This window comes from Pan paniscus, chromosome 4 (assembly GCF_029289425.2).
Source record: "Pan paniscus chromosome 4, NHGRI_mPanPan1-v2.0_pri, whole genome shotgun sequence".
Lineage (NCBI taxonomy): Eukaryota > Metazoa > Chordata > Mammalia > Primates > Hominidae > Pan > Pan paniscus.
Genome location: NC_073253.2, coordinates 92030944 through 92056241, shown reverse-complemented (window position 1 = coordinate 92056241; position 25298 = coordinate 92030944). Strand labels below are relative to the sequence as shown.

At 41.2% G+C, this 25298-nt stretch overlaps 1 protein-coding gene across 1 annotated transcript in view; it reads left to right on the top strand.

The window, feature by feature from the left end:
- Positions 1 to 225: 225 nt before the first annotated feature.
- ERAP1 (endoplasmic reticulum aminopeptidase 1) overlaps positions 226 to 25298 on the top strand; it is a 33422-nt gene continuing 8349 nt past the window's right edge. Inside the window, 15 exon segments of the mRNA XM_034960261.3 lie at positions 226 to 361; positions 4208 to 4748; positions 7151 to 7289; positions 10841 to 10975; positions 12984 to 13104; positions 14182 to 14336; positions 14626 to 14739; positions 15944 to 16075; positions 17493 to 17624; positions 17769 to 17840; positions 19456 to 19610; positions 21592 to 21671; positions 22170 to 22353; positions 24059 to 24215; positions 24890 to 25074. Of these exon segments, the coding sequence (XP_034816152.2) occupies positions 4225 to 4748; positions 7151 to 7289; positions 10841 to 10975; positions 12984 to 13104; positions 14182 to 14336; positions 14626 to 14739; positions 15944 to 16075; positions 17493 to 17624; positions 17769 to 17840; positions 19456 to 19610; positions 21592 to 21671; positions 22170 to 22353; positions 24059 to 24215; positions 24890 to 25074 (2285 nt within the window). The 5' untranslated portion in view covers positions 226 to 361; positions 4208 to 4224.

Below are 25298 nucleotides of genomic sequence, written 5' to 3'. Positions count from 1 at the left end.
GATACACACACACACACACACACACACACACAAGGATCCGCGTTCAGAAAGGCGTGCACTTCCTACGCCTGATCCCCCGCATCGCAACCTCGCAGCTTCCCCGGCGTGCAGCGCTCATTTACCAATTCCCTTCCTGGGAGCTGCGGCCTCCCTCGCTCGGCCCCACTCCCGTTTACCCTTTCCCCAGCTCCCGCCTTAGCCAGGGGCTTCCCCGCCTGCCGCTAGGGCTCGGGCCGAAGCGCCGCTCCGCGCCAGCCTGCCGCTCCCCGGGCTCCACTTTCACTTTCGGTCCTGGGGCAGCTAGGCCGGCTGCAGTGGTGGTGGCGGCGGCGCAAGGGTGAGCGCGGCCCCAGAACCCCAGGTACAGCGCGCTCGAGCCGCGGGTAGGGGACTGCGGGCCGGGAGGAGAGCGCGGTACCCGCCCCTTCCCTGCGCCCGTCGAGTGGGGGGCTGAGGGCCTGGGGCACGGGAGGAGGGAGACGGGGCGCGGGAGGAAGGCGACGGGGCGCGAGACAGGGCGCGGGAAGGGCGGGGGGAGTCGCTGGCTAGGCCCGAGTCCGCAGGGTGCCCGGCGGGTTGGCGGCGGGCCCACCCCTGCCGGTCCCTGTCCCTGTCCCTCTGGGCGCGTGGCCGGTGCGCCTGCTTCGCGGGTCTCCCCGCTGTTCCGCCGGCGGGAGCCTCCCTCAGCGCTCCGCCTGGCGCCTGGATGCCTGCCAATCCTGCAGGCCACCGACGCCCGCGCGAGGCCAAAAGGCGGGGTGGGGCGGGCAGCTGGCTCGGGCTGAGGAGGGCACCTGCCCATAGCTGCTAGAGAAACCCAGAGGCTTTGGGTTAAAGACTCTGGTGGGGTGGGATGCGCGGGCCGTGTGTGTTCTTAAGGTCACTTCCCTCCCTGCTTCTCCTGTTCTTCTGGTCAGCAATTCTCTCTCTCCCCTTCGCTCTGGCTCTGGCTGGGTTTTATTCAGATAAAGCACCTCTGTTGACGCAAATTAAGTTTCCTATCTGGGTGCCTCACTGGCCAGGTGGTCCTACAAAGTTAATTCCATGAGGGGAAGGGGGAGAGCACACACTTCCTCACGCTTTTGGATTTCTTTGTGTAGGCTAGGTTCAGAAAGAAATTATCTGTTTCCTATTAAACACCCAGAGGATTCGCTCTGAACTCAGGACGTGGTCAACAATTAACAAAACAAAACAAAAAACTTGAAAATTGGGCACAGTTGTCTCTTGCCTGAGGATTTTTAATTAGTATAAGTAGCACATTTTCAGGTGCGGCCTGAATAGAAACATTCTAGTACTTTTTTTTTTTTCAAATTAATCCAGCATTTTTATTATTTACCAACAGTGCTTGTTAATTTCATTGTTCAGGAAATTCTGGAAGAACCTCAATTACTTCTTGATGATCTATTTCATATACTATAGTGCCCCAATAAAAGGAAGGGAGGCAGAGGTTGCAGTGAGCCAAGATCGGGCCACTGCACTCCAGCCTGGGAGACAGAGCGAGACTCCGTCTCAGAAAAAAAAAAAAGAGGGATCTTGGTGAAGCTGAAAAAGCAGGGAGTTTATACTCACACAGATGTGGATTGCATTCCAACAAGTTGTGTGAACTTAGCAAAGTTACATGAATGGTTCTTTGCTTCAGTTACCCCACCTTGAATGAGAATAATAGGCTGTTAGAGAGAGTGAGCATGTGTAAAGTGCCTGGCACTTTGGAGGAGCTTAGTAAATATTAGTTCTTTTTCCTCCTTGGCTTCTATTCCTTTAAGTGTTAGTGGAGTGTAACTTCAAAGAGAATTGTACTTCTCTTGGGAAGAGCTGCTTATATTGAGTAGACTACTGTTTTTGAGAGCTTTCTTTTTTTTTAACTGCATCCTTTTCAGAAAATTGTTAGTAAAACCAGACCCTAGGAGACCAGCCAGAACCATGAAATGCCATGTTTCAAACTGGAACACTTACTATTGGAAGCAAAGCCAAACAAGAGCTAATTTTTCAGGGGAAGAGCCAAACACACGAACATGATCACAGAATCTTGGATGTAGCCTACAGTTTGGGATTAATAAGAGAATTTATTAGTGAAGCCCTTTATTCACTACATGGAGTTTTTACCAAGCCCCACTCATGCACTGCATCCTCGTTGAGACATAACTGTTTCTCTTTGGACCCCTCATGGACCCAACCCCGCAAAGCCTCTGATCCAAGGTCCCGGTACCAACTCCTTCCGCAGCACATCAGCCTTTCTGTCAGCTCATAACGAGTTGGAATTTCTAGATTTTCTCTGGGGCTGTTGGAGAGGTCTCGGGGACTTTCAGAGTCCTTACATGCTTGAACCTGCCACCTTCACAGAGTCCTCTGGATCCCATCTTGGGGCAGGGGCAATGCTCATTAAGCTGTTGCTGCCAGTAATTCCATATGGAAAGCAAAACACAAGTTCCATTTACTCTCTAGTTCCCCAACTTCAAGGGCAAAAAAATGTTCTCCCTGTTCACACTTCCTGTCTCACCTGGGTGGTGCCTTTTGAACTGGGATTATGAGATTTCCAAGACTCTCTCTAATGTGTAGGTATCCTTTCTGTTTAGCCTCCAGATTGCTCCAGAGGTGAGGAGAAGGGAATTCCCTTGAGCTGTGCATTTGGGAAGGGAGCAAGGAAGTCAGGGGTTAGGGAAGGCACTTCAGCCATTGCCTTGAATTAGTATCCTATCACATAGAGTTGAAGGGGGAAAGCCAGGATTTGGCAAGGATGAGCTTTTCAACCTTGGCTTCTCAGTAAAATCTCTGGACAGTTTTTTTTTTTTAAAAACCCAAAAACCAGAAATTAAACAATCCGTAAAACCATACCCCGATCTTATCACCATAGGTTCCAGTTTAATTGTTGTCAATAAGGACCCAGGCATCGAAAATTTTAAAAGCTTCCCAGGTTACATTAATATGCAGCCAGAGTTAGGAAACTTGACATCTCAGAGAGGGAGAATTCCATGTACTGTGAACACTTTGAGGGATCCACATTGTAAGCTTGCTACTTTTCCCAACTGGAACACGAGGAGTTTGGGCCAATCACTTGCATTCACCTGGTATGGGCCCCTCTTGGCAAACACCCATTAGAAAGGTGCGTTTGTATAAAAGAAATAAAAACTTATGTTTGATGCTTGGGGCATGGTTTGCCAACTCCCTTAAAATTCACATTGCCTTTTTTTTTTTTTTTTTTTTTTTTTAAAGACAGAGTCTTGCTCTGTTGCCAGGCTGGAGTGCAGTGGCGCAATCTCAGCTCACTGCAACTCTACCTCTCAGGTTCAAGCGATTCTCCTGCCTCAGCCTCCCAAGTAATTAGGACTACAGGTGCGCACCACCACACCCAGCTAATTTTTGTATTTTTAGTAGAGACGGGATTTCGCCATGTTGGCCAGGATGGTCTCAATCTGTTGACCTTGTGGTCTGCCCACCTCATCCTCCCAAAGTGCTGGGATTACAGGCGTGAGCCACCATGCCTGGCCTAAAATTCACATTGCTTTTATGTCTTTAAAATCAATCCAGGTGATTGATAACGTTTGCCACAAACTACTGGGAAAATTAAGCTCTTTAAGCTCTTCCTGGCTAAATAAATAGGTAATTAACTTTGGCATGACAATTTGAGGAAGACACTGATGTTATTAAAGGTTACCATTACGTATACTTACAGGGGAAGTGGAGACCTCGTTCTAGTGGTGGCTGCCACTGTGTCAGCATTTGATTTCCAGGGTACTACGGTGGCTTTCTCCAAGGTCCAGTGTCAGTGGGGAGTGGTGCTTGATCAGATGTTCCTCTGATATGGTTCTGGTTTTGCTTCTTTCATGAGCCTGGTTTCCCAAATGTCCTGCAACTCTGTGACCCGTGTAGTGAGCCACTCAGGATCCCCTAATGATTCCTTTTCTGCCTATATCAGCCAGAGCTTGTTCGGTTGCTTTCAACCAAGAACCCTGACAGGTAGAGTTAATTTAAACTTTGAACATCAAATGATGCTTTCTAGTACGTGTTAATGATTGTTGCTAACTGTAAACATCTTTCTTATATGAAACCATAACATAGGGAAGGTCCTTTTACTTTCAGGAAAAGACCTAGTACTTTTGGAAGTTTATGCCTATTTCTGTGAATGCTGGGTGGATACATTCTGAAATTATGCTGTGTCAATAACATTTTAATGACATATATTTTTGCTTTTGTACATTTGTGCCGCTAGGTAGGTAGAGCAAGAAGATGGTGTTTCTGCCCCTCAAATGGTCCCTTGCAACCATGTCATTTCTACTTTCCTCACTGTTGGCTCTCTTAACTGTGTCCACTCCTTCATGGTGTCAGAGCACTGAAGCATCTCCAAAACGTAGTGATGGGACACCATTTCCTTGGAATAAAATACGACTTCCTGAGTACGTCATCCCAGTTCATTATGATCTCTTGATCCATGCAAACCTTACCACGCTGACCTTCTGGGGAACCACGAAAGTAGAAATCACAGCCAGTCAGCCCACCAGCACCATCATCCTGCATAGTCACCACCTGCAGATATCTAGGGCCACCCTCAGGAAGGGAGCTGGAGAGAGGCTATCAGAAGAACCCCTGCAGGTCCTGGAACACCCCCCTCAGGAGCAAATTGCACTGCTGGCTCCCGAGCCCCTCCTTGTCGGGCTCCCGTACACAGTTGTCATTCACTATGCTGGCAATCTTTCGGAGACTTTCCACGGATTTTACAAAAGCACCTACAGAACCAAGGAAGGGGAACTGAGGTATTTTTTTTTCTCTTTTTCTTTTAAACTGCAAGTGCTGCCCATGCTAAATTCATTATTTCAGATTGATTGTCTTTTAAAATTCCCTTTGTTGTTGAACTTTTTCTTCAGTTTTGCTTTTGCATCTTCTTTATAGTGTTAAAAATGGCTTTTTCCCTTGCTTTTTAAATCTCATTTTAAAATTCTATTTTAACCAATTTTCTTTCCCCAAGCTCTATCAGAGTAAATATCTATTTGTTTATTTAGTTCGATTTCTGAGACATAATAAACATGTTTAATTTTCCTGAACTGTGCATTAGTTTCCTAGGGCTGTTGTAACAAAGTACCACAGACTGGGTGGCTATAAACAACAAAATGTATTCTCTCTCAGGTCTGGAGGCTAGAAGTCTGAAATCAAGGTGTCAGCAGGCCCGTGCTCCCTCTAGACTCTGGGTAGAATCCTTCCTTATATCTTCCTAGCATCTAGTGGTGGCCGTGGATCCCTGGTACTCCATGCCTAGCACCTGCGTCATTCTAGTTTCTCCCTCTGTTAGTCGCATGGCCATTCTATTTTCCTATGTCCCAGTCTCCATCTTCTTATAAGGAAACCAGACATACCAGATTAGGGCCCAGCCTGGTGGCCTCTTCTTCACTCCATGATACTTGTAAAGACCCTATGTCCAAATAAGGTCACATGCGCAGATACTACAGGTTAGGGCTTCAGCAAATCCTACTAGCAACATATTAGAGGAAATACTTTTATCTCAGTTAAAACTTTTTTAGAGATCTCTTCTCACCTTGCTTTGGTTCTGTTTTTAAGGAAGAGACTTATTTGGGGGAGATTTTATGCTCAGTTTTAAAATGGAATTTTATTTGTTGGTAGATTATACTAATTTATTTTTCAAATTCCATATTATTTTATCAAGGTAAGAAAGTAAAATTTATTTCACTCATAGCCCCCTGAACTAACCACTACTTCTATTTCACTGGAATATTCTGCCAGACTTCTTTCTGGATATGCATATATATTATTTTATATAAATGGAATTCTTATATTTTCTCTTTTACAAGGAAATTTTTTAACTTAATATGTTGGGAAGATGTTTTATATAAATGACTGTTACTAGACATCTTTTTAATGATTTTATTAAAAGACATAGTTGTACATTAATATCTTTAATCCCTCGGGAATGGAAATGAAATTGTTTCCAATTTTTCAGTATCAACAACACTTTGATGAGCATCTTTGTAAATTATTTCTTTAGAATAAATGCCTAGAAGTAAAATTGGCAAGCCAAAGAGCCTATAAATTTTTGATAAACCTTGTCATTTTTTCTTACCCCTCACCAATAGTGTATATTGGCAGTCTTTTTAGAGCAAAAAAGGTCCCCAAATAAATGATCTCTTTTTAATTTACGTAACTTTGATTAAGGAAGTTGAGCAGCTTTTGATATGTTTGTTAATGATTTGTAGGTTCTTCTTTTATGAATTGCCTGTTAATGACCTTTGACTTTGCCTGAGATTCCCTTGGTTGTTGGGGATTTTTTTTTTTTTTTTTTTTTTTTTTTTTGTCGAGACGGAGTCTTGCTCTGTCACCCAGGCTGGAGTGCAGTGGCACGAACTCGGCTCACTGTAACCTCCGCCTCCCGGGTTCAAGCAATTCTCCTGCCTCAGCCTCCTGAGTAGCTGGGATTACAGACGCGCACCACCACACCCAGCTAATTTTTGTATTTTTAGTAGAGATGGGGTTTCACCATGTTGGCCAGGGTGGTCTCGAACTCCTGTCCTCGTGATCCGCCCGCCTAGGCCTCTCAAAGTGCCAAGATTACAGGTATGAGCCATTTTTAGGATTACACATTTTTAGGATCTCACTATCTGTTAAGGCTATTAAGTTTTCCTCACATACTTCTTAAATGAATTTTCCCAGTTTTTTACTTTTTCTTTTTAACTTTTTTTTTTTTTTCCCGAGACAGGGTCTGGTTCTGTCGCCCAGGCTGGAGTGCAATGGTGCAATCTCAGGTCACTGAAACCTCTGCCTCCTGGGCTCAAACCATCGTCTCACCTCTGCCTCCCAAGTAGCTGGGACTACAGGCATGCACCACCATGCCTGGCTAATTTTTGTATTTTTGGTAGAGATGGGGTTTTACCATGTTGCCCAGGTAGGTCTCACACTCCTGGGCTCAAGTAATCCTCCCACCTCAACCTCCCAAAAATGTGTTAGGATTACAGGCATGAGCCACCATGACCATGCCCAGTGTAACTCGTCTTTTAACTTAGTTTATGATAGCTTTTGTCAGATGAAATATTTTTTAGTAGCAAAATCCATCAGTCTTATAGTAACTTTAGGAATTAAAAAGCAAACACCTGTTTTAGAGTTCCTGGTGCTTCATGCTCAATTTTTATTTCACTTGCCTTAATTTTAGGATACTAGCATCAACACAATTTGAACCCACTGCAGCTAGAATGGCCTTTCCCTGCTTTGATGAACCTGCCTTCAAAGCAAGTTTCTCAATCAAAATTAGAAGAGAGCCAAGGCACCTAGCCATCTCCAATATGCCATTGGTGAGTCTGCACTCCTGTGTATTTTCTATAGGAAAATCTACTGATTCTCTGTGACTTGCACTAGCCCAGTGACAGTCAACATTGGGTCACCTGTTTTGTTTTATTGCCTGGCAGATCGTTACTAACTTTTCATTTATAACCTATGCTTTTGTTTCAAGCCATAGTTATATGTAATCAAAGTAAAAATTGCACCTAAAAATGCAAGATTTCAGTAACAGTGCCATTCCAGGTTATACATGCTGATAGGAGGGAAGTGATATAAGAAATTCAGGTCAGGTTTAAATATTAGTGCCCTTCACAAAGCACTTTCACCCTCATTTTCTCATATGATCTTTTAAAATGATTTTAAAGGTAATGCTTTGTCAATAAGGCCATATTTTTAGCATACAGTTATTTTCTCCAAGTTACATATACTATATGGTAATATTCATTATATAATTTGTAACTGAACGTACAAAATTGGGCAGACAGAAAAAGAGAATAAAAGTAATCTTTTCCAAATATTATGGTGCTGAAGGTAAGTCATGATAGATAGCTTAGCTTCCAGAGGGAAACTATTATTCCCCAATCTCAATGCGGATGTGGACAGCATTCCCTCTGATTTTTAAAAGTGACTAGAAGATGACCATGCCAAATGAATAAAACTGTTCAGTAAGTGCCATCATCCTTTGATTCTGGTAGTTTAGAAAAGCATCAGCTGGGCCGTCATTCTGCAGCTGGTATATAACACCTCCTGGAAGCACATCCTTTGTTCAGAGAAACTCACTGGGGATCAGAGTCAGAGTAGAATAGGCTTTGCCTAGAGTCCTGAGGGAAGAACAGCTTTGTCCCTGTGCTGACCGGGGAAGCAATATCATAACATGGAGAGATACCGAGAGCCACAGACCAACCTCTAGTGTGGTGCTTCTCAACCTTAAAACTCTATACCTACCTGCCTTCATACCATAAGGATGCCTTCCTCAAACAAGATTCGGATCTCCCACCCCACGCCAGAGGGCTATCCTCTGTAAAAATCACTCTTCTGCAAATTCCTACCAGCCAAGAACTTCTGTCCCCACTCCCACCCTTGTATATGAAAAGACAAGAAACAATTATGCTATTTTCCTAATATAAATTTAATATACAGGATGTGCTTTTTCAAAATATAGTCCTCTCCCCCAGTATTGTGGTATTACTCCCTGGGACAGAAGTGAGTTCTTTAATTGGTAAATCAAAGTTCTAGGAGAATAAAGGACCAGGGATGGGAAGGAGACAGGAGAGAGACTGAAGGACCAAACAGGATTAGTGGAGAAATTTGTAGGCTTTCAGAAGGGAGGCCTGGAGCTTTGGAAGCGCCACAAAGATGCTACAGTCTAAATCCATGGATATCCAGGATCCACTTAGTGAAGATAGGAAAACTTCTTTTTTTTTTTGAGGATAGGAAAACTTCTAATGCAATGTTGTCCCTTTGGACGGGAATACCTCTCACTAACAGAAATCTAATACGAGTAGCCTGACCTCAGGCTGCAGATATTGAGCTGAGGGGAGAACAATGGGGTCTCAAAAGATCTTTTTGGAGACCAGAAAAACAAAATATATACCATTGGAACATTGAAGCTTTTGGGCATGGGGCAGAAATTAATCACATTTAAATTTGAATTAATTTAATCAGGTTATTTTCCTAATAAATAACACAACTCGAGAATGGAAATTTTTGGCCAGCTGTGGTGGCTCATGACTGTAATCTCGGCACTTTGGGAGGCTGAGGCAGGTGGATAACCTGAGGTCAGGAGTTCAAGACCAGCCTGGCCAACATGGTAAAACCCTGTCTCTACAAAAATACAAAATTAGCTGGGTGTGGTGGCACATGTCTGTAATCTTAGCTACTTGGGGGGCTGAGGCAGGAGAGTCGCTTGAACTCTGGAGGTGGAGGTTGCAGTGAGCCAAGATTGTGCCATTGCACTCTAGCCTGGGTGACAGAGTGAGACTCCATCTCAAAAAAAAAAAAAAAAAGGAAATTTTTGTTGTAGGTAGGCAAAGCAGAATGCATTTAAAAAGAAAAGATGATTTGGGATCCTTTATGAGTAATCCTAGGCTGGGTAGCAGAGTTGGTTTGAATGACCAAATAGTGACCAGAAGTTGGTGGCTGATGGGTATTAAGAAGGATGAGGGCCAGGTGAGGTGGCTTATGGTTGTAATCCTAACACTTTGGGAGGCAGAAGAAGAGGATTTCTTGAGGTCAGGAGTCCAAGACCAGCCAGGGCAACATAGCAAGACCCTATCTCTCAAAACAAAAAAAAAGATGAGGTCAGAGCAATAGAGGTAAGTATTGGATTACAGGAAAAATGCCCGTGACCATGGTTTCACCCAGCTAATTCTGGCTGGTTCTTTTTCCATCTCCGTGCTTTTTATTGCTGAGATGTTAGACTTTCTTCTTTAGGGGCAGACCTCTAAGACTGTACCTCCATCAACCATACCCCACCCTTACTCTCTGATTGCACTTAAAAAGGTGATTCCAATGAAGCAAATGAAGCAAATCTTTTTTTTTTTTTTTTTTGAGATGGAGTCTCGCTCTGTCATCCAGGCTGGAGTGCAGTGGCGTGATCTCGGCTCACTGCAAGCTCTGCCTTCCGGGTTCATGCCATTCTCCTGCCTCAGCCTCCCAAGTAGCTGGGACTACAGGTGCCTGCCACCACGCCTGGCTAATTTTTCATATTTTTAGTAGAGATGGGGTTCCACCATGTTAGCCAGGATGGTCTCGATCTCCTTACCTCGTGATCCACCCGCCTCGGCCTCCCAAAGTGCTGGGATTACAGGTGTGAGCCACTGTGTCCGGCCCAGGTTACTTTCAGTTATACAGCAGAACAGAAGCTCTTTTAGGTACTACAGGGTTATATATTTTCCCTGTTGTGTATATGCTCAACAGCTCGACATTGCATTGCCAGATAATTCTCAAACCTGTATTTAAGGACAAGTGGATCAGCCACATCTTGGCAAAACTCACAATTTCAGTTTTGCTTTGTCTCATCTGTGTTATCAATCCACATATGCCAAATGTGGATTTACAGTGTATTGTAAACTTTAAAATGGTAAGTTGTATGGTATATGAATTATATCTCAATAAAAAAGAAATTGAGTAGAACTGTTTGACGTTAATATCTAAATTATAATTAGATATTGGAAAGATAACTTTTAAAGTAACTATAGAAGCGTCATTAGACAGGGTCTGGCTCTGTCATCCAGGCAGGAGTGCAGTGGCTCAATCTTGGCTCACTGCAACCTCCACCTCCCAGGCTCAAGCCATCCTTCCACCTCAGCCTCCCCAGTAGCTATGACTACAGGCACGCACCACCAGCAGGACTACTTTTTGTATTTTTTTTGTAGAGATAGGGTTTCACCATGTTGCTTAGGCTGGTCGCAAACTCCTGAGCTCAAGCAGTCTGCCTACCTCGGACTCCCCAAGTGCTGGGATTGATACACTTTTAATATTATGTCTGATAATTAGGAAATTTATCATGTTCACTGTATTGGATAATTGGATTACTTGATAATTTGAATTATTCTGATTTTAGGTGAAATCTGTGACTGTTGCTGAAGGACTCATAGAAGACCATTTTGATGTCACTGTGAAGATGAGCACCTATCTGGTGGCCTTCATTATTTCAGATTTTGAGTCTGTCAGCAAGATAACCAAGAGTGGAGTCAAGGTGAGCCTATGACTGTCACATATGGTGACCAGCTTGTTCTGGTTTGCTTGGAACTGGTTTTAAAACTGGAAGTCTGCCTGAGCGCAGTGGCTCGTGCGTGTAAACCCAACATAAACCCAACACTTTGGGAGGCTGAGGTGGAAGAATCACTTGAGGCCAGGGGTTTGAGACCAGCCTGGACAAAATAGTGAGAACCTGTCTCTGCAAAAAATAAAATAAAAAAATTAGCCAGGCATGGTTCCTTGTGCCTGCTACTAGTCCTAGCTACTAGGGAGGATCCCTTGAGCCCAGGAGTTTGAGGCTTCAATGAGGTATGATTGTGCACTCCAGCCTGGGCAACAGAGCAAAACCATGTCTCTAAACAAACAAAGACAAAACCAAATACCAAAATCCTGGAAGTCCTGCATCCTGGGAACCTCCTCAATCTCAGGCAAACTGGGATGGTTGGCCAGCCTGTTGTCATGGATGCTCATTTGTATAGTGAGGTTCTAATAACAACAACGTGGAGAGAGTGTGGCCTGGCCTGAGTCGTGATCCTGGCTTCACCGCAGTCACTTCACTGACTCTCTGACCTTGGCCCTATTCCCTCTGAAACTTAGTATTTACTTCTTTGGAAGGTATAACTTGGACTTGATCCTGCAATGGTCTCTAAGGTTGCTTCTGGTTATGGCTTTCTGCAGTTTGGAAGTAAATGTTACTATCTGGCAGGGGATTTCTGGCTATGGTAAGGAAGATAGAGCAACCTGCTTGGAATACCCAAAGGCTTTGGGCCAGGTACACTGGAATGCTGGAGAGAAAAATCTTGTTTCAAGGCACACTTGTTCCTCATTTGGGTACTGTTGCATAGTGGGCAACCTATTCAACTGTGTGCCGTAGCTCAGAATGCAAACAGGTTTTTCTGAGGGGAGGAAGGGATGCTTTGTTTGAAGATACCTTATGTGTTTGTGCTGGTTTTCACTGAGGCCTGAATAGATGGGGATTCCCTGCTGAATTGCTTTGTGTTCCTCTAGTGCTGAGATTTCTTATTCTTGTGGAGGTATCTTTACTTAACTGGGGATTTGAAGGTGACGCTTGAGACTCGGATGAAGGGAACATTCTTAATTCAGCGGTGAAAATATCAGCAAAAACACCCGCCCATTGTTTTGCCACTTATCTGAATCTCTTAGAAATGATTATTTTAGTAATGTCTAATCTATATTAATATTTTTAATTCTTTCATTTCTTTAAACACATTAAGCATACAATTATATATCTGTGTCTGGTAATTGTTTTATCTGAATTCTTTGTGTATCTGATTTTGTGATTCGTTGTTTCTGCTGGCTCTTGCTTATGGTATCTTGTTTCCTTGTTTGTATTATGAATTATGTTTGTGAGCTTACGTTGCCTGAGTCTAAAGTGGATTATTCCAGAGAGAAATTGTATTTGCTCTTACAGAGTGTCTGGGAGTACTTACTGGTCCAGGGATCACTTTACTTGTAGTTTCCTTGAGAAAGGGTAGTTATTTCTAGTTTACCTTTACATTAAAGGCCTGGCCTTTGGGTACTAGCTTTATGCAGGGATTGTATGTCCTGTTAGACTTTCTACTTTGGGCAGGCCCTGGACTTGGTCTCTTAACTCCTGAGTCCTTCAATGACATAAGAACCAAAGCTCAAGTCCAGCTGTGTTGGGCTAGTGCCGGCAGGGTTAAAGCTGGCTGCAGTGCTCTCCTGACATCAGAGGGTCTAACTGTCATTTCACTTTGGCCTCTAAATCTTTCTTTCTCATTTGCCATCTTATAAACACATTTAAGAACACTTTATATATGTTATCCAGCATTTGTTGTTGTTTTCAGAAGGGGGATTAATCAGGAACAGTCAGTATTAATGCAAGAAATGGAATTCCCAATTATTTTCTTTAATATTGGCAACCATATCCCACAATATGAAGACATTAATGTCAGTCTTCTACACAATGTGGGGAGAGAAGCCAGTTAAGATATTTGAATTCCTTTCTGTGTCTTTCTCTTTAGGTTTCTGTTTATGCTGTGCCAGACAAGATAAATCAAGCAGATTATGCACTGGATGCTGCGGTGACTCTTCTAGAATTTTATGAGGATTATTTCAGCATACCGTATCCCCTACCCAAACAAGGTAGAGATTTTGCACAGATATTACACATGACATTTGATGAACACAGTCATAGATTTGTCATTATAATTGGCACATCCCTGTAGTTGCCTCAGCAGCCCCTCAAGCCACAAAAACCCCAGCAAGTGACAAACCTGCGGTTGATCTTTCTGAGCATCTCCTCACCCTTGATGAGTACAGTAACTTCTAGTGATAGTGAAGAAAGCAGATCTTCATAGAGTTCTTGAGGCATATGGCATGGGGACTCTTTTGCCTTCTGATTTTATTAGTGGGCAGACAGCAGAGGGAAGAGGCTACATTTTTTCTTTACTGGCACCTGCTTGGCAGGAACCCAGAGGATGCTCAACAAACTGTTTTGAGTGAATAAATTTATATAGTGTAAGACAATCTGAATTTTCTTTCTTACACAAGCCCTTAAAACTATTGTATGTTTGATTTTTTAGGTATATGTGGGTCTTGGGCATCCAAAATAGAATGGATTATTGTAATTGTTTAGTTTTTCAATTTCCAAACTCCTCATCAGAAGGTTAGAAATGGAGTCAAGAGGCCTGAAAAGGCGGGCACGGTGGCTCATGTCTTGTAATCTCAGCACTTTGGGAGGCCCAGGCAGGTGGATTACTTGAGCCCAGGAGTTTGGGGCCAGCCTGGGCAACATGGCAAAACCTGTTTCCACAAAAGTACAAAAATATTAGCTGAGTGTGGAGGTGCACTCCTGTAGTCCCAGCTACTTGGGAGGCTGAGATGGGAGGATCACCTGAGCTTGGGAGGTTGAGGCTGCAGTGAGGTGTAATTATACCACTGCAAATGCACTCCAGTGTGGGTGACAGAGTGAGACCTTGTTTCCAAAAAAAAAAAAAAAAAAAAAAGGCCTGAGATGCAAGTCTGACTTTGCCACATTTATAGCAAAGTGATGCTGAGTCACTAAGCCTCTTTTTCTCCATTGTGAAAGGTTCTTCCAGTCTAGAGCTCCATGATTATGCACGGGCAGCTGGTTCAAACACCTATCCATTCTGAAGATTAGTGTTTGGGAGAATGTATAGCTTAGAGACTGGTAATGTATTTTATTACTTCCTTCCCAAGATCTTGCTGCTATTCCCGACTTTCAGTCTGGTGCTATGGAAAACTGGGGACTGACAACATATAGAGAATCTGCTCTGTTGTTTGATGCAGAAAAGTCTTCTGCATCAAGTAAGCTTGGCATCACAATGACTGTGGCCCATGAACTGGCCCACCAGGTATAAGCTCATTCACACTTTTAATAAAGTATAAACTACATTTATATTGCTTCTATGGGACATATAAGGCTATTTATATAATTTTTACTTTGTCTTTTTTTAATAGGAAAAATTGTTTCTCCAAAGCATTCGTTTTTATGTCTTATAATGCATGTTGAACTTTTTTTATTTTTACCTTGATTAAATATTGGTCCTGTAAATATATGTTAACATTCATAAACTTATACTGGACATCTAAAATATACTTCTTTCTGAGTGTCTTTGTTTATGGCTTATGTTGTGCTTTTAGTGGTTTGGGAACCTGGTCACTATGGAATGGTGGAATGATCTTTGGCTAAATGAAGGATTTGCCAAATTTATGGAGTTTGTGTCTGTCAGTGTGACCCATCCTGAACTGAAAGTTGTAAGTAGTTATTTATCCTTCACATTTGAGGTTAATTTGTTGTTTTGTTCAATATTGCTGGAAAATATTTACTAATCTTTGATTATAGAACTTATAAAAATATTTCATTGATAACTTCCTTGACAGTTTAGATATGAATCGTGTTGCAAAAATGCTAGTGAACTTTCAAGATATATCACAAAGACTTATTTACAAACTCAGTTGTGAATCTATGATTGTTTGTAAATTGTCCGATTTTATATTTCTTAATATCAAAGAAATAGAAATAATGGCAGCCTAAATGTTCCATTTCATTTTCCCAACCTTCAGGTTGCTCTTTGCAGAATTATTAGGTACAGATTACTGATATCTCAATAGGACCCTACTTGCCAAATCAAATGAGTTATACTTAAGGTAACTGCACATTTGATTGTATAACAACCTAGGCTTCTGGATCACAAATTTATTGCTTTGGAACTGCTATATGGTTTATTTTTTAAATCACCACATTTAACTTAAGAAAATCACATATAGCAAAATTAAACTTCTGTAAAAATTTTTTTATCCTACTCCAATGATTCTTTTCATTTGTAAATATTTATTCCTATTTTCATCTGCCTGTATACATTATTTAAAATATACATTTGTGAATATTTATTACTGCCTATTTTCATCTGCCTGTGTACATAATTAGAAAGTACATATCAATATTGCATTATAATCATAAATATTTTCTTATGTTTCTACATAATCTTTAATAAAAATGATTATGGATACATATTGTCCTCTTGAGCTAATGTGCTCTAATAAAGCTGGTTAAGGTTCTCCATTTATTTTCATTATGTTTTTAAAGGTAAGTATCTTTGCTCTAAAACAGTACAGACAATGATTGGAAATGTTGAAATTACTATACAGTTAATTTCTTGTTGTGTTGCTGTTTGGCTATAGGCATAATTGTTTCGTTTTTAGATTAATACGAAATTTTCTTTATTCTAAAGGACTTAAGATGAACAAAATCTATAATGTTTAACCAAAATCATTGTTTCTTGGGTAGCTTTTAGAATATATTAATTCTATTTTGTTTCATAAATATTAGGAAATATGGAATAGGTTGCCCCCAAAATGTGAAGTATGGACTTCTTGCCTCAGATAAAATGTCCCACCTTTGACATTTTTTATCTAAATGTAAATCATAGGTGATGTTTTCTTTTTTCTGTCTCAATAGGGAGATTATTTCTTTGGCAAATGTTTTGACGCAATGGAGGTAGATGCTTTAAATTCCTCACACCCTGTGTCTACACCTGTGGAAAATCCTGCTCAGATCCGGGAGATGTTTGATGATGTTTCTTATGATAAGGTAAAAGTAGATTGAGTATAAGGATACAGTTTAGATACTAAAGTTATACATACTGGGGTGGAGAAGTTATAGGCAAGGTTGTGGGGTTAAACCCAGATTGAATGTCTTCTCTCTTGACACGTGCTGGCTGGAGTTAACTCTTTTAGGACTAACTTGCAGTTTGGCTCATAACCCTAAAGATTATTTTATGGGAAATTCTTCATATATTCTTTCTTGGGTTGAAAATTCATGGCTTACAGAAACTCTGCTTTTATTCATCATTCAACAAATAGGTATTGATTGAGCATCAACTTTGTACTAGACAAAAATTCCTGCCCTCGTGTAGCTTACTTTTCAAGGCCTTCAGCAATGGTTAATATTGTTGAGACGCAAATAATTGTCTTGCACAGTGTGCTTAGTAACAGAGTTGGGAATTGTTGACAACAGTTTAATGATTGGGAGATTTTATGTAAAATCCAGATTTCTAGCTTCTCTTGGGGAAGAAAAAGGAGGATTTGGCCACTGTATGTTCTTTGCAGCATAAGCTGGAGCTAAGTTGTTGTTCTCTCTTTGTAAGATCAAGGCTCTGCTTTTCCACTTTCCCTACCATTCCCAACTGTTCTATTGTCTTCTCACCGAGGCTGAGAGTGTGTTGCCAGTTACCATTGTGCTTGGCTGTTGTTTTACCGGTAGCAAACAGAAAAGTCTTTCTTGCTTGCATGTTTCCATTGAAAGTCCAGGGGAAAAAGAATGTAAAAGAGCATTCTTCTTATCCTTGGACTACTTCCCTTATTTATATGCCCTGTCATGTGCCACTGGAGGCATTTGAGTTTGTGACTCACCATCCGTGGTAATGGGAGTGGAGGGGAAAAGAGCCCTTTGCCAAGGAATACAGGGTGTCTGGGAAGACTCTTGTTCCCTTTCTCATTGTGACTCCAGCTCCACCAGCCCTCCATGCTCAAGGCTGCCTGGGCTCCCTGGACATATCCACTTTTCCTTCCCTGGCATCTACCTCTGCCTCCATCTCTAGTGCTCCACCCCTTGTTGTACTGGCCTCTCCTTAGTCCTGCCCTGGAATGGCAGTGGGAGAGCCAGGTGGTAGCTCAAGGTCCAATGTTTAATCTGCACCATTATCCCCACTCACATGTGAACAAAGGGAGTTGGCAGGTGATGCTAATTTGCCCCATCGGGAGGTCTGGCTACTGATAGAAAATAAGGGCCTCAGTGGGCTCAGAGCATAAGCAATCACATTAGACAAATCTCCTGCCTAAACAGGTCCAGGTTTAACCTGCTTACTCTGTTTCACAAATTGCCAGACATTAACAATGTTCCTGCAGTTGCGTTTTCAAAGAAATGTGTTTTATTGCAAAAGAATATGTGATTTCAGATGAGACTGCAATGAAACTATAGATAACAATTATTTCTATTATCTTTTCAGGGAGCTTGTATTCTGAATATGCTAAGGGAGTATCTTAGTGCTGACGCATTTAAAAGTGGTATTGTACAGTATCTCCAGAAGCATAGCTATAAAAATACAAAAAACGAGGACCTGTGGGATAGTATGGCAAGTGTGAGTATGTTTTTGAATATCTCTGCATTTGGGATTGACAGGCTTATCATCTTGTTTTGTTTTCCCTGCATTATGTTAATCCCTCTGAGGAGAATCATTGTTTTCTATAGAAATAAGACTGATGTGTTTATTTTTGGCTTTTAGATTTGCCCTACAGATGGTGTAAAAGGGATGGATGGCTTTTGCTCTAGAAGTCAACATTCATCTTCATCCTCAGTAAGTTTCTATATCTGTACATGTTCCCCCAAGCACATTCTTTTACTGCATATTCTTTGAAAGGCAGCTCTGTGCCAAACTTTCTGAGGTCCTTGATTATATCACCCTCATTCCAGATAAGACTGCATTTAAATTATTCCATACTCATAATCTTTTTCAGTTTTTCTTAAAGTGTATCTATACTGGAGGGTTGCAGAGCTTTCCTTCGTAATGCTTCTCACTGATACTAATTTCTTTAGCTTCCCTTTTAAAGCAGTGGATTTATGACATGTTTCTATAGCAGATTACAGCTGCATTGTAGCAGTCAAAAGGATATGTCAGTCATTTATAGAGCTCTGCATTTGTACAAAGACAATGGCACTGAGCATTCTTGAATACTTGTCATGTGTCAGGCACATGTTAAGCACTTATATGTATTATCTCCTTTACTCTTCATAATAAACCTGTGAGCTGGGTACTATTACTATCCCTATTTTTAAAGTTGAGAACATGAAATACAAAGTCATCTGATTGGTAAATTGCAGAGCAGAGATTTGAATTTAGATCTAACTCATGTTTTTAACTGCTAAGCTATAAAGTATTCATAACATCAAGTCACAAAACAGCCTGAGTCTCTGTTCATCTGGACTTGTGGGATGTTTTCAGAGGAAGCTGAGGGTGAGTCTGGAGATTCAACAGAATTTTATGTTTCTTTTTTCTTTTTATATGTTTACTTTCTTGGCTTTTTTGTTCCTAGAGATTGCTTTATTCAGTAGTTTCTAGATTTGTCCTGTGGCACATTTTATCTTTTTACTAATTCTTTTTTTTTTTTTTTGAGACAGAGTCTCACTCTGTTGCCCAGGCTAGAGTGCAGTGGCGCGATCTCGGCTCACTGTAGCCTCTGCCTCCCCGGTTCCAGCGATTCTCTTGCCTCAGCCTCCCAGGTAGCCAGGATTACAGGCACACGCCACTACACCCGGTTAATTTTTGTATTCTTAGTAGAGATGAGGTTTCACCATGTTCGCCAGGCTGGTCTTGAACTCCTGACCTCAGGTGATCCACCCACCTCAGACTCCGAAAGTGCTAGGATTACAGGCATGAGCCACCACGCCCAGCCTTTACTACTTCTTAAATCATTTCTTAAAAGCTTTTTTAGTATCAAAAAACAGCTCCTTTTGAGTTCCCACTATTTGTTGAGTGTGGGTCATCTCTGTGTTCTCACTTTAGAAACACAGGCTCTTGACTGAACATTGTTTCCACCTTGCTTGTCCGAAACCAGCATAGTTAGGTAGGTATTGAAAACCTGGCACTTTCTCTCCCTTCTCTTCCTTCATTCATTCACATGCCTGCTTTGTGCCCAGTGTTATTGCCAGCCCCAAAGTGTGCCCGGCAGAACTAGGTATGCTACCTGTCCTCCAGACACGTATGTGTAGTGGAGGAAAATGACAAGCAAACAGCTGGTGCTCTAATGGAGGTGTGATGGCTGGGGACATCACACTGAGAAAGGGATCGGAAAGTGCTCCTAAGAGGGGAGGTTGGCAACTGGTAGCGGCTGTTTGAGCATAAGCTGGTGTTCTGTCTTTTCTTAGAGTTGGGTTAAATGGGTGATGTGTCTGCCTTTTTGTGTACACACCAGCATTGGCATCAGTAAGGGCTGGATGTGAAAACCATGATGAACACTTGGACACTGCAGAAGGGTTTTCCCCTAATAACCATCACAGTGAGGGGGAGGAATGTACACATGAAGCAAGAGCACTACATGAAGGGCTCTGACGGCGCCCCGGACACTGGGTAATGCTCCTAGAGTAAAATTCGTTTTGTTGTCTAGGTAACATCTGCCTTGTAGGATGGAACCTTGCTTTTGAAATAATGCCCTTACCGCTATTGCTAAAATATTTCAGCTGCATCTGTGTATCCTATGAAGTTGACTTATACTCCCTGCCCCCATCTTCCCAAAAGGATTAAGGAGGCTTTAAACCTTGGTTATTCTCAGTAAAGGTGACGATGTAATTACTTTAACATTCTCATATTTTGTAATTTGATATGATGGTAATTTCTGGTTACTGGCTTGAAATCAACTCCAACCTAAGCAACTGCTACTAGATTACAATAGTGCCTAGCATTTGGTTGGAGCTGAGGACAAAAGAATTTAGGTGATTTCCGAGAATGATGAGAGACTCAGTTGTCTTCTTCTGAGTTAGATTTGGAACCTGTTTGTCAGCTTAATGCTATAGAAGAATATTATTAGAAACAAGATGCTGCAACTTGATTGACCCTGGATGGATACTGTTAAAAAATTCTTTTATCTTGAAACAATTTCAGACTTATAGAGGAGTTACAAGAATAACACAACAAATTCCTATATATCCTTTACCTAGATACATGTTAACTCTTTATTCTTTTACTTTCTTCACCTCCCTCTCTCTCTCTTGCTCTCTCTCTCTCTCTATATATATATGTATATGTTTGTGTGGATATATATGTGTGTGTGTATATTACATATATGTGTATATATATACACACACATATATATGTATATATATATACACCTCCCTCCCCCATCTTCCCAAAAGGATTAAGGAGGTTTTAAATCTTGATTAATCGATATCCATCTATCTACATACATACCTATATACATGTCTGTATGTATATACTTGGCATATGTTTTTCTGAACTGTTTGACAGTAAGTTGGTGACATGATTCCCCTTCACACCTAAATGTTTCAGCATAGTATTTTCTACAAAACAACATTTATGGCCGGTCACAGTGGCTCATGCCTTTAATACCAGGACTTTGTGAAGCCGAGGCAGGAGGATCACCTGAGGTTAGGAGTTCGAGACCAGCCTGGCCAACATGGTGAAACGCCATCTCTACTAAAAATACAAAAATTAGCCGGGTGTGGTGGCGGGCGCCTGTAGTCCCAGCTACTCAGGAGGGTGAGGCAGGAGAATCGCTTGTACCCAGGAGGCGGAGGTTGCAGTGAGCCGAGATTGCACCACTGCACTCCAGCCTGGACAACAAGAGCGAAACTCCATCTCAAAACAAACAAACAAAAAACAAGAACATTCAGTTATATAACCATAGCCACAGTACAATTATCAAAATTGGGAAATAAACTTTATATAATACTATTATCTATAAATCCCATTCAACTTTTTCCAATTGTCCTAAAAATATCCTTATAGCAAAATAGAAAATAAATTCTGACTTAGGATTTAATACAGGATCACTTATTTTATTTAGTTGTTGCATCATTTTGGTCTCCATTTTTTTCTGAAACAACTCTTCAGTCTTTTTTGGGCTTCTTGATATTGACATTTTTTGAAGAGTACTGGCCAGTTATTTTATAGAATGCCTTTCAGTTTGGATTTTCTGCTGTTTCTCCATGATCAGGTTCAGCTTACATATCATTGACAGGAATCCCAAGGAGGTGATGTTGTGTCCTTCCTAATATACTATTCAGGAGGCACATGAGTCCTGAAGTTAGGCCTCTGAGATGCAATCAGCCAATCACTGTAAAAAGGCTTTCAGGGTTCACGTGAGTCCAAATTCTTAGCTCTACTCAAGGAGTCCAAGAAAAGGAAATAGTGCCCGAGCTGACACTCCCTACAAAGCTGGAAAACAGACTGGGGATGTTTTGAGAGCTTGGCTGTAGCAGTTTTGGTACTATCTTGTTCTAAACTAACCAGTGCCTGGCACATAATAGGTGATTTAATAACTGCTTGTTGAATTGAATCAACAAATGAACAATCCACCTCTCCTTTCTTTTAGGTACCTGTGGCATGTTCCATTGACATTCATCACCAGCAAATCCGACATGGTCCATCGATTTTTGCTAAAAACAAAAACAGGTAATTTATTTTGGAAACTACTAGTTAATTCAAGGAGGAATGTGAAAATGTGTAGGATTAAAGTGCTGTTTCTTTTGCTATTTATCTTGGTTAAAGCAAAAGGGATCAGATTGAAAATGCTTTCTGGTTTCAAAGAAGAATGGCCAATATCTTGCCAGATAGAGATTATAGCTGAATTGTATAATGCTAAAAAGGAGGGATTACCAGTGAACATTCACTATTACTTTGTTAACATTACTGGGTTATATCATATGTATGGCCAGAGATGTAGTTGCCATTCTTTTCATAGATCTGTAAATCTCACAAAATTGATGTCTAAAGCTAGTGTTAGCTTTTGTCTATTGAGTTGCTGTTTTCTGGTTTCTGAGAGAAATAAGTGATGTTTTCAAATTTTTCAGTATTAAACTCTTCTCTAATTTCCTTGCCCAATCTTGGATGAGAAAAGCTTTCTTCAGGCAAGGGAGCAAATGGAGCTTTGATTTATTTTATTTACTCTAGATGTGCTCATCCTCCCAGAAGAGGTGGAATGGATCAAATTTAATGTGGGCATGAATGGCTATTACATTGTGCATTACGAGGATGATGGATGGGACTCTTTGACTGGCCTTTTAAAAGGAACACACACAGCAGTCAGCAGTAATGATCGGGCGAGTCTCATTAACAATGCATTTCAGCTCGTCAGGTAATAAACGCTGCACAAAGTCGCGGTTTATTTCTGAAAGCAGCTGTTATTGTTCAAATTCTTGATTTCTAAAGACAAAAATGATTGATTGATAACAAGAAGTTGAAAGGTGTTTTCCTTTAAGTTCTTCTAACAACCCAAGATTGCTTTTAGCCTTATAATTAACCTCCTGTCTGTGATTACTAAGGCACTTGAAGGAAGGAATCTGTATCTTAATCTTTCTCATTAATAATTCAGATCATACTGAGGCGGAAGTGTAGATAACCAGGAGATCAACATCCTGGTGAAACTCCTTGCCTTGTCCCCGCGGCATGGTCCTGCAGCTTCTTCTGGCCCCGCTATACCGGATCAGGTTTCTCCCACCACCGGGTCTTTATAACAGCCTTGAAGTCTTCTTAGAAGACTAAGTGACACAGGCCCAAGTTGTTTGCATTACATTTCTTGGGTTAAAGAAGGGATTTTTTTTTCTTTCCTAAACCAGATACCTGAACTTTGCAGCATCTTTATGGAATATAGCTCATAAAATGTAGCCCAACCAAATGATCTCTGAGTGTGTGAGGACAGAATTAACACTACCCTTTTTTTTTTCCTCCCCCATGACAATGGTTTTTAAGGAAATGCTCCCAAAGCCTAAAACTCAAACTTCTTCAACATGTAGGCAGACCTAAAGTCCTAAGAGGAAGCATGCAGGTGGGAAGGATTATCTCTTTCTCCTCATACCCGTATCCTTCTGGCCTAAATTTTGAGTGCCTTCTGGTTCTTCTCACCACCATACTGGGCCTCCTGAAGTGAGAAAAAGCAATGGGGGAGAAAGTTATGGGTTGCTTACCTAGCTGTTTCTTTCTGCCTAAAAAATTCCCCTCTGTAGAATATTTCTGCTTGAGCCTTAGAGGGCTTCTTCTTTTTTATTTTTTAACTTATATAATATATACCCTACCACTGAGGTTTTTAACACTAACCCTCTGTAATGAAGGGTTTCTAAGGATATGCAGTGTCTTTGAAATGGAGAAGAAAATGTGTTTCCTCCAGGAACTCATAGTTTTGACCAGATGATAGTCTGTTTGACCAGGCTTCCTAAAGGGTCTTTGATGGAAATCCCTTGCTTACTCTAGAAGTTCAGCACTCAATCCAGTGTTTCACAGGGATAGATGCTGATGTGCTTCCTTTCTGGCTTATCCACACGTTAGCCCTAGATGTTACTGTTTGAGAAACTTCCTCCCTAGTGTAAACATGCCAGATGTTGTGTTATATGTGATAGAAAAGAGACTTATATAGTAGTTATCTATCTGTTTATTTATTTTTTGAGATGGAGTCTCACTCTGTTGCCCAGGCTGGAGTGCAGTGGTGCCATCTCAGCTCACCACCTCTGCCTCCCGGGTTCAAGTGATTCTCCGGCCTCAGCCTCCCACATACCAAGTACCTGCCACCATGCCTGGCTATTTTATGTATTTTTAGTAGAGACGGGGTTTCACCATGTTGGCCAGGCTGGTCTTGAACTCCCGACCTCAGGTGGTCCACCTGCCTTGGCCTCCTAAAGTGCTGGGATTACAGGCATGAGCCACCGCGCCCGGCTGTAGTTATCTATTTATAAGGGACATTTATATCTGATTGCTTGTTTTGCTAGAAGATTAAAATATATTTTGAAGCAAAAAGTTGACTTCCCGGATTTACTTTTAAACCACTAACCACAGTGTCTCTTGGTCAGCATTGGGAAGCTGTCCATTGAAAAGGCCTTGGATTTATCCCTGTACTTGAAATATGAAACTGAAATTATGCCCGTGTTTCAAGGTTTGAATGAGCTGATTCCTATGTATAAGTTAATGGAGAAAAGAGATATGAATGAAGTGGAAACTCAATTCAAGGTAAAAGCCTGAAATAAAAGTTATGTAATTATTATTTGTGTTAAAAAGAGTGTTAATCATTGTGTGTGTATGTGTGTGTGTGTGTGTGTATCTTTATATACATATTAAGGAAAAGCAAATAAATATTAGTTCAGTATTTAGATGGACTAGCAAAGATTTTGGTTTTATTTGGCACTAAAAATAGGAATGGCATTCTTAGACTCTATTTAATTTGCATGGATTTGTTATTTCCTTCCTTTCACAAACCTTTTATTTCATTTTCCTTTCCTATTACGATGGCTGACGTTCAGATTTTCTGGGACTCTTCATGGTACTTGAGGAAGAGGCACAAAATTGTTATGCTTGGCAAAATGTCCTGAAGTCTTGTTGCATAATTTGCTCTCAAAATTTAGTCATGTAAACTCTCTTTGAGTTTGTTTTAAAAGTCGCAATTCATCCTGACTTTAAGTAGATAGGATATCTTATAAAAGTTTGTTATGAAAATATGAAAGTCATTCATCATTATTTATTGTTTTTGGCCCTTTTATAATTAAACAGTGCTGCATGATTTATACAGTAAAAGTTAGATTATGCTTTAAAAATTAGCCCCCATCATCTGAGACCATAATGGATTATATTAACATGAAATGACCTGTGACAATACTGGTCCCTGTTTCCCTGTACAACGCCCTCAGGCCTTCCTCATCAGGCTGCTAAGGGACCTCATTGATAAGCAGACATGGACAGATGAGGGCTCAGTCTCAGAGCGAATGCTGCGGAGTCAACTACTACTCCTCGCCTGTGTGCACAACTATCAGCCGTGCGTACAGAGGGCAGAAGGCTATTTCAGAAAGTGGAAGGAATCCAATGGAAACTTGAGGTCAGTCCTTACTAAATAACCAATTTGTTGATGTGAAGGGTATCTTTTCTGTTTTCCATCATTGGTACTAAACATTAGGGAAAACAAAAAGTTTAAGTGTCTCCCCTGCTGCCCTTTTCTGGAAAATAAATTGCTTTTTAAGATTTATCTATGTATCTCATAACTTTAAGAAATGCTAGGAGGGAACTTCTATGCATAAAAGTCAAATATCTGGGGAGTTAGGA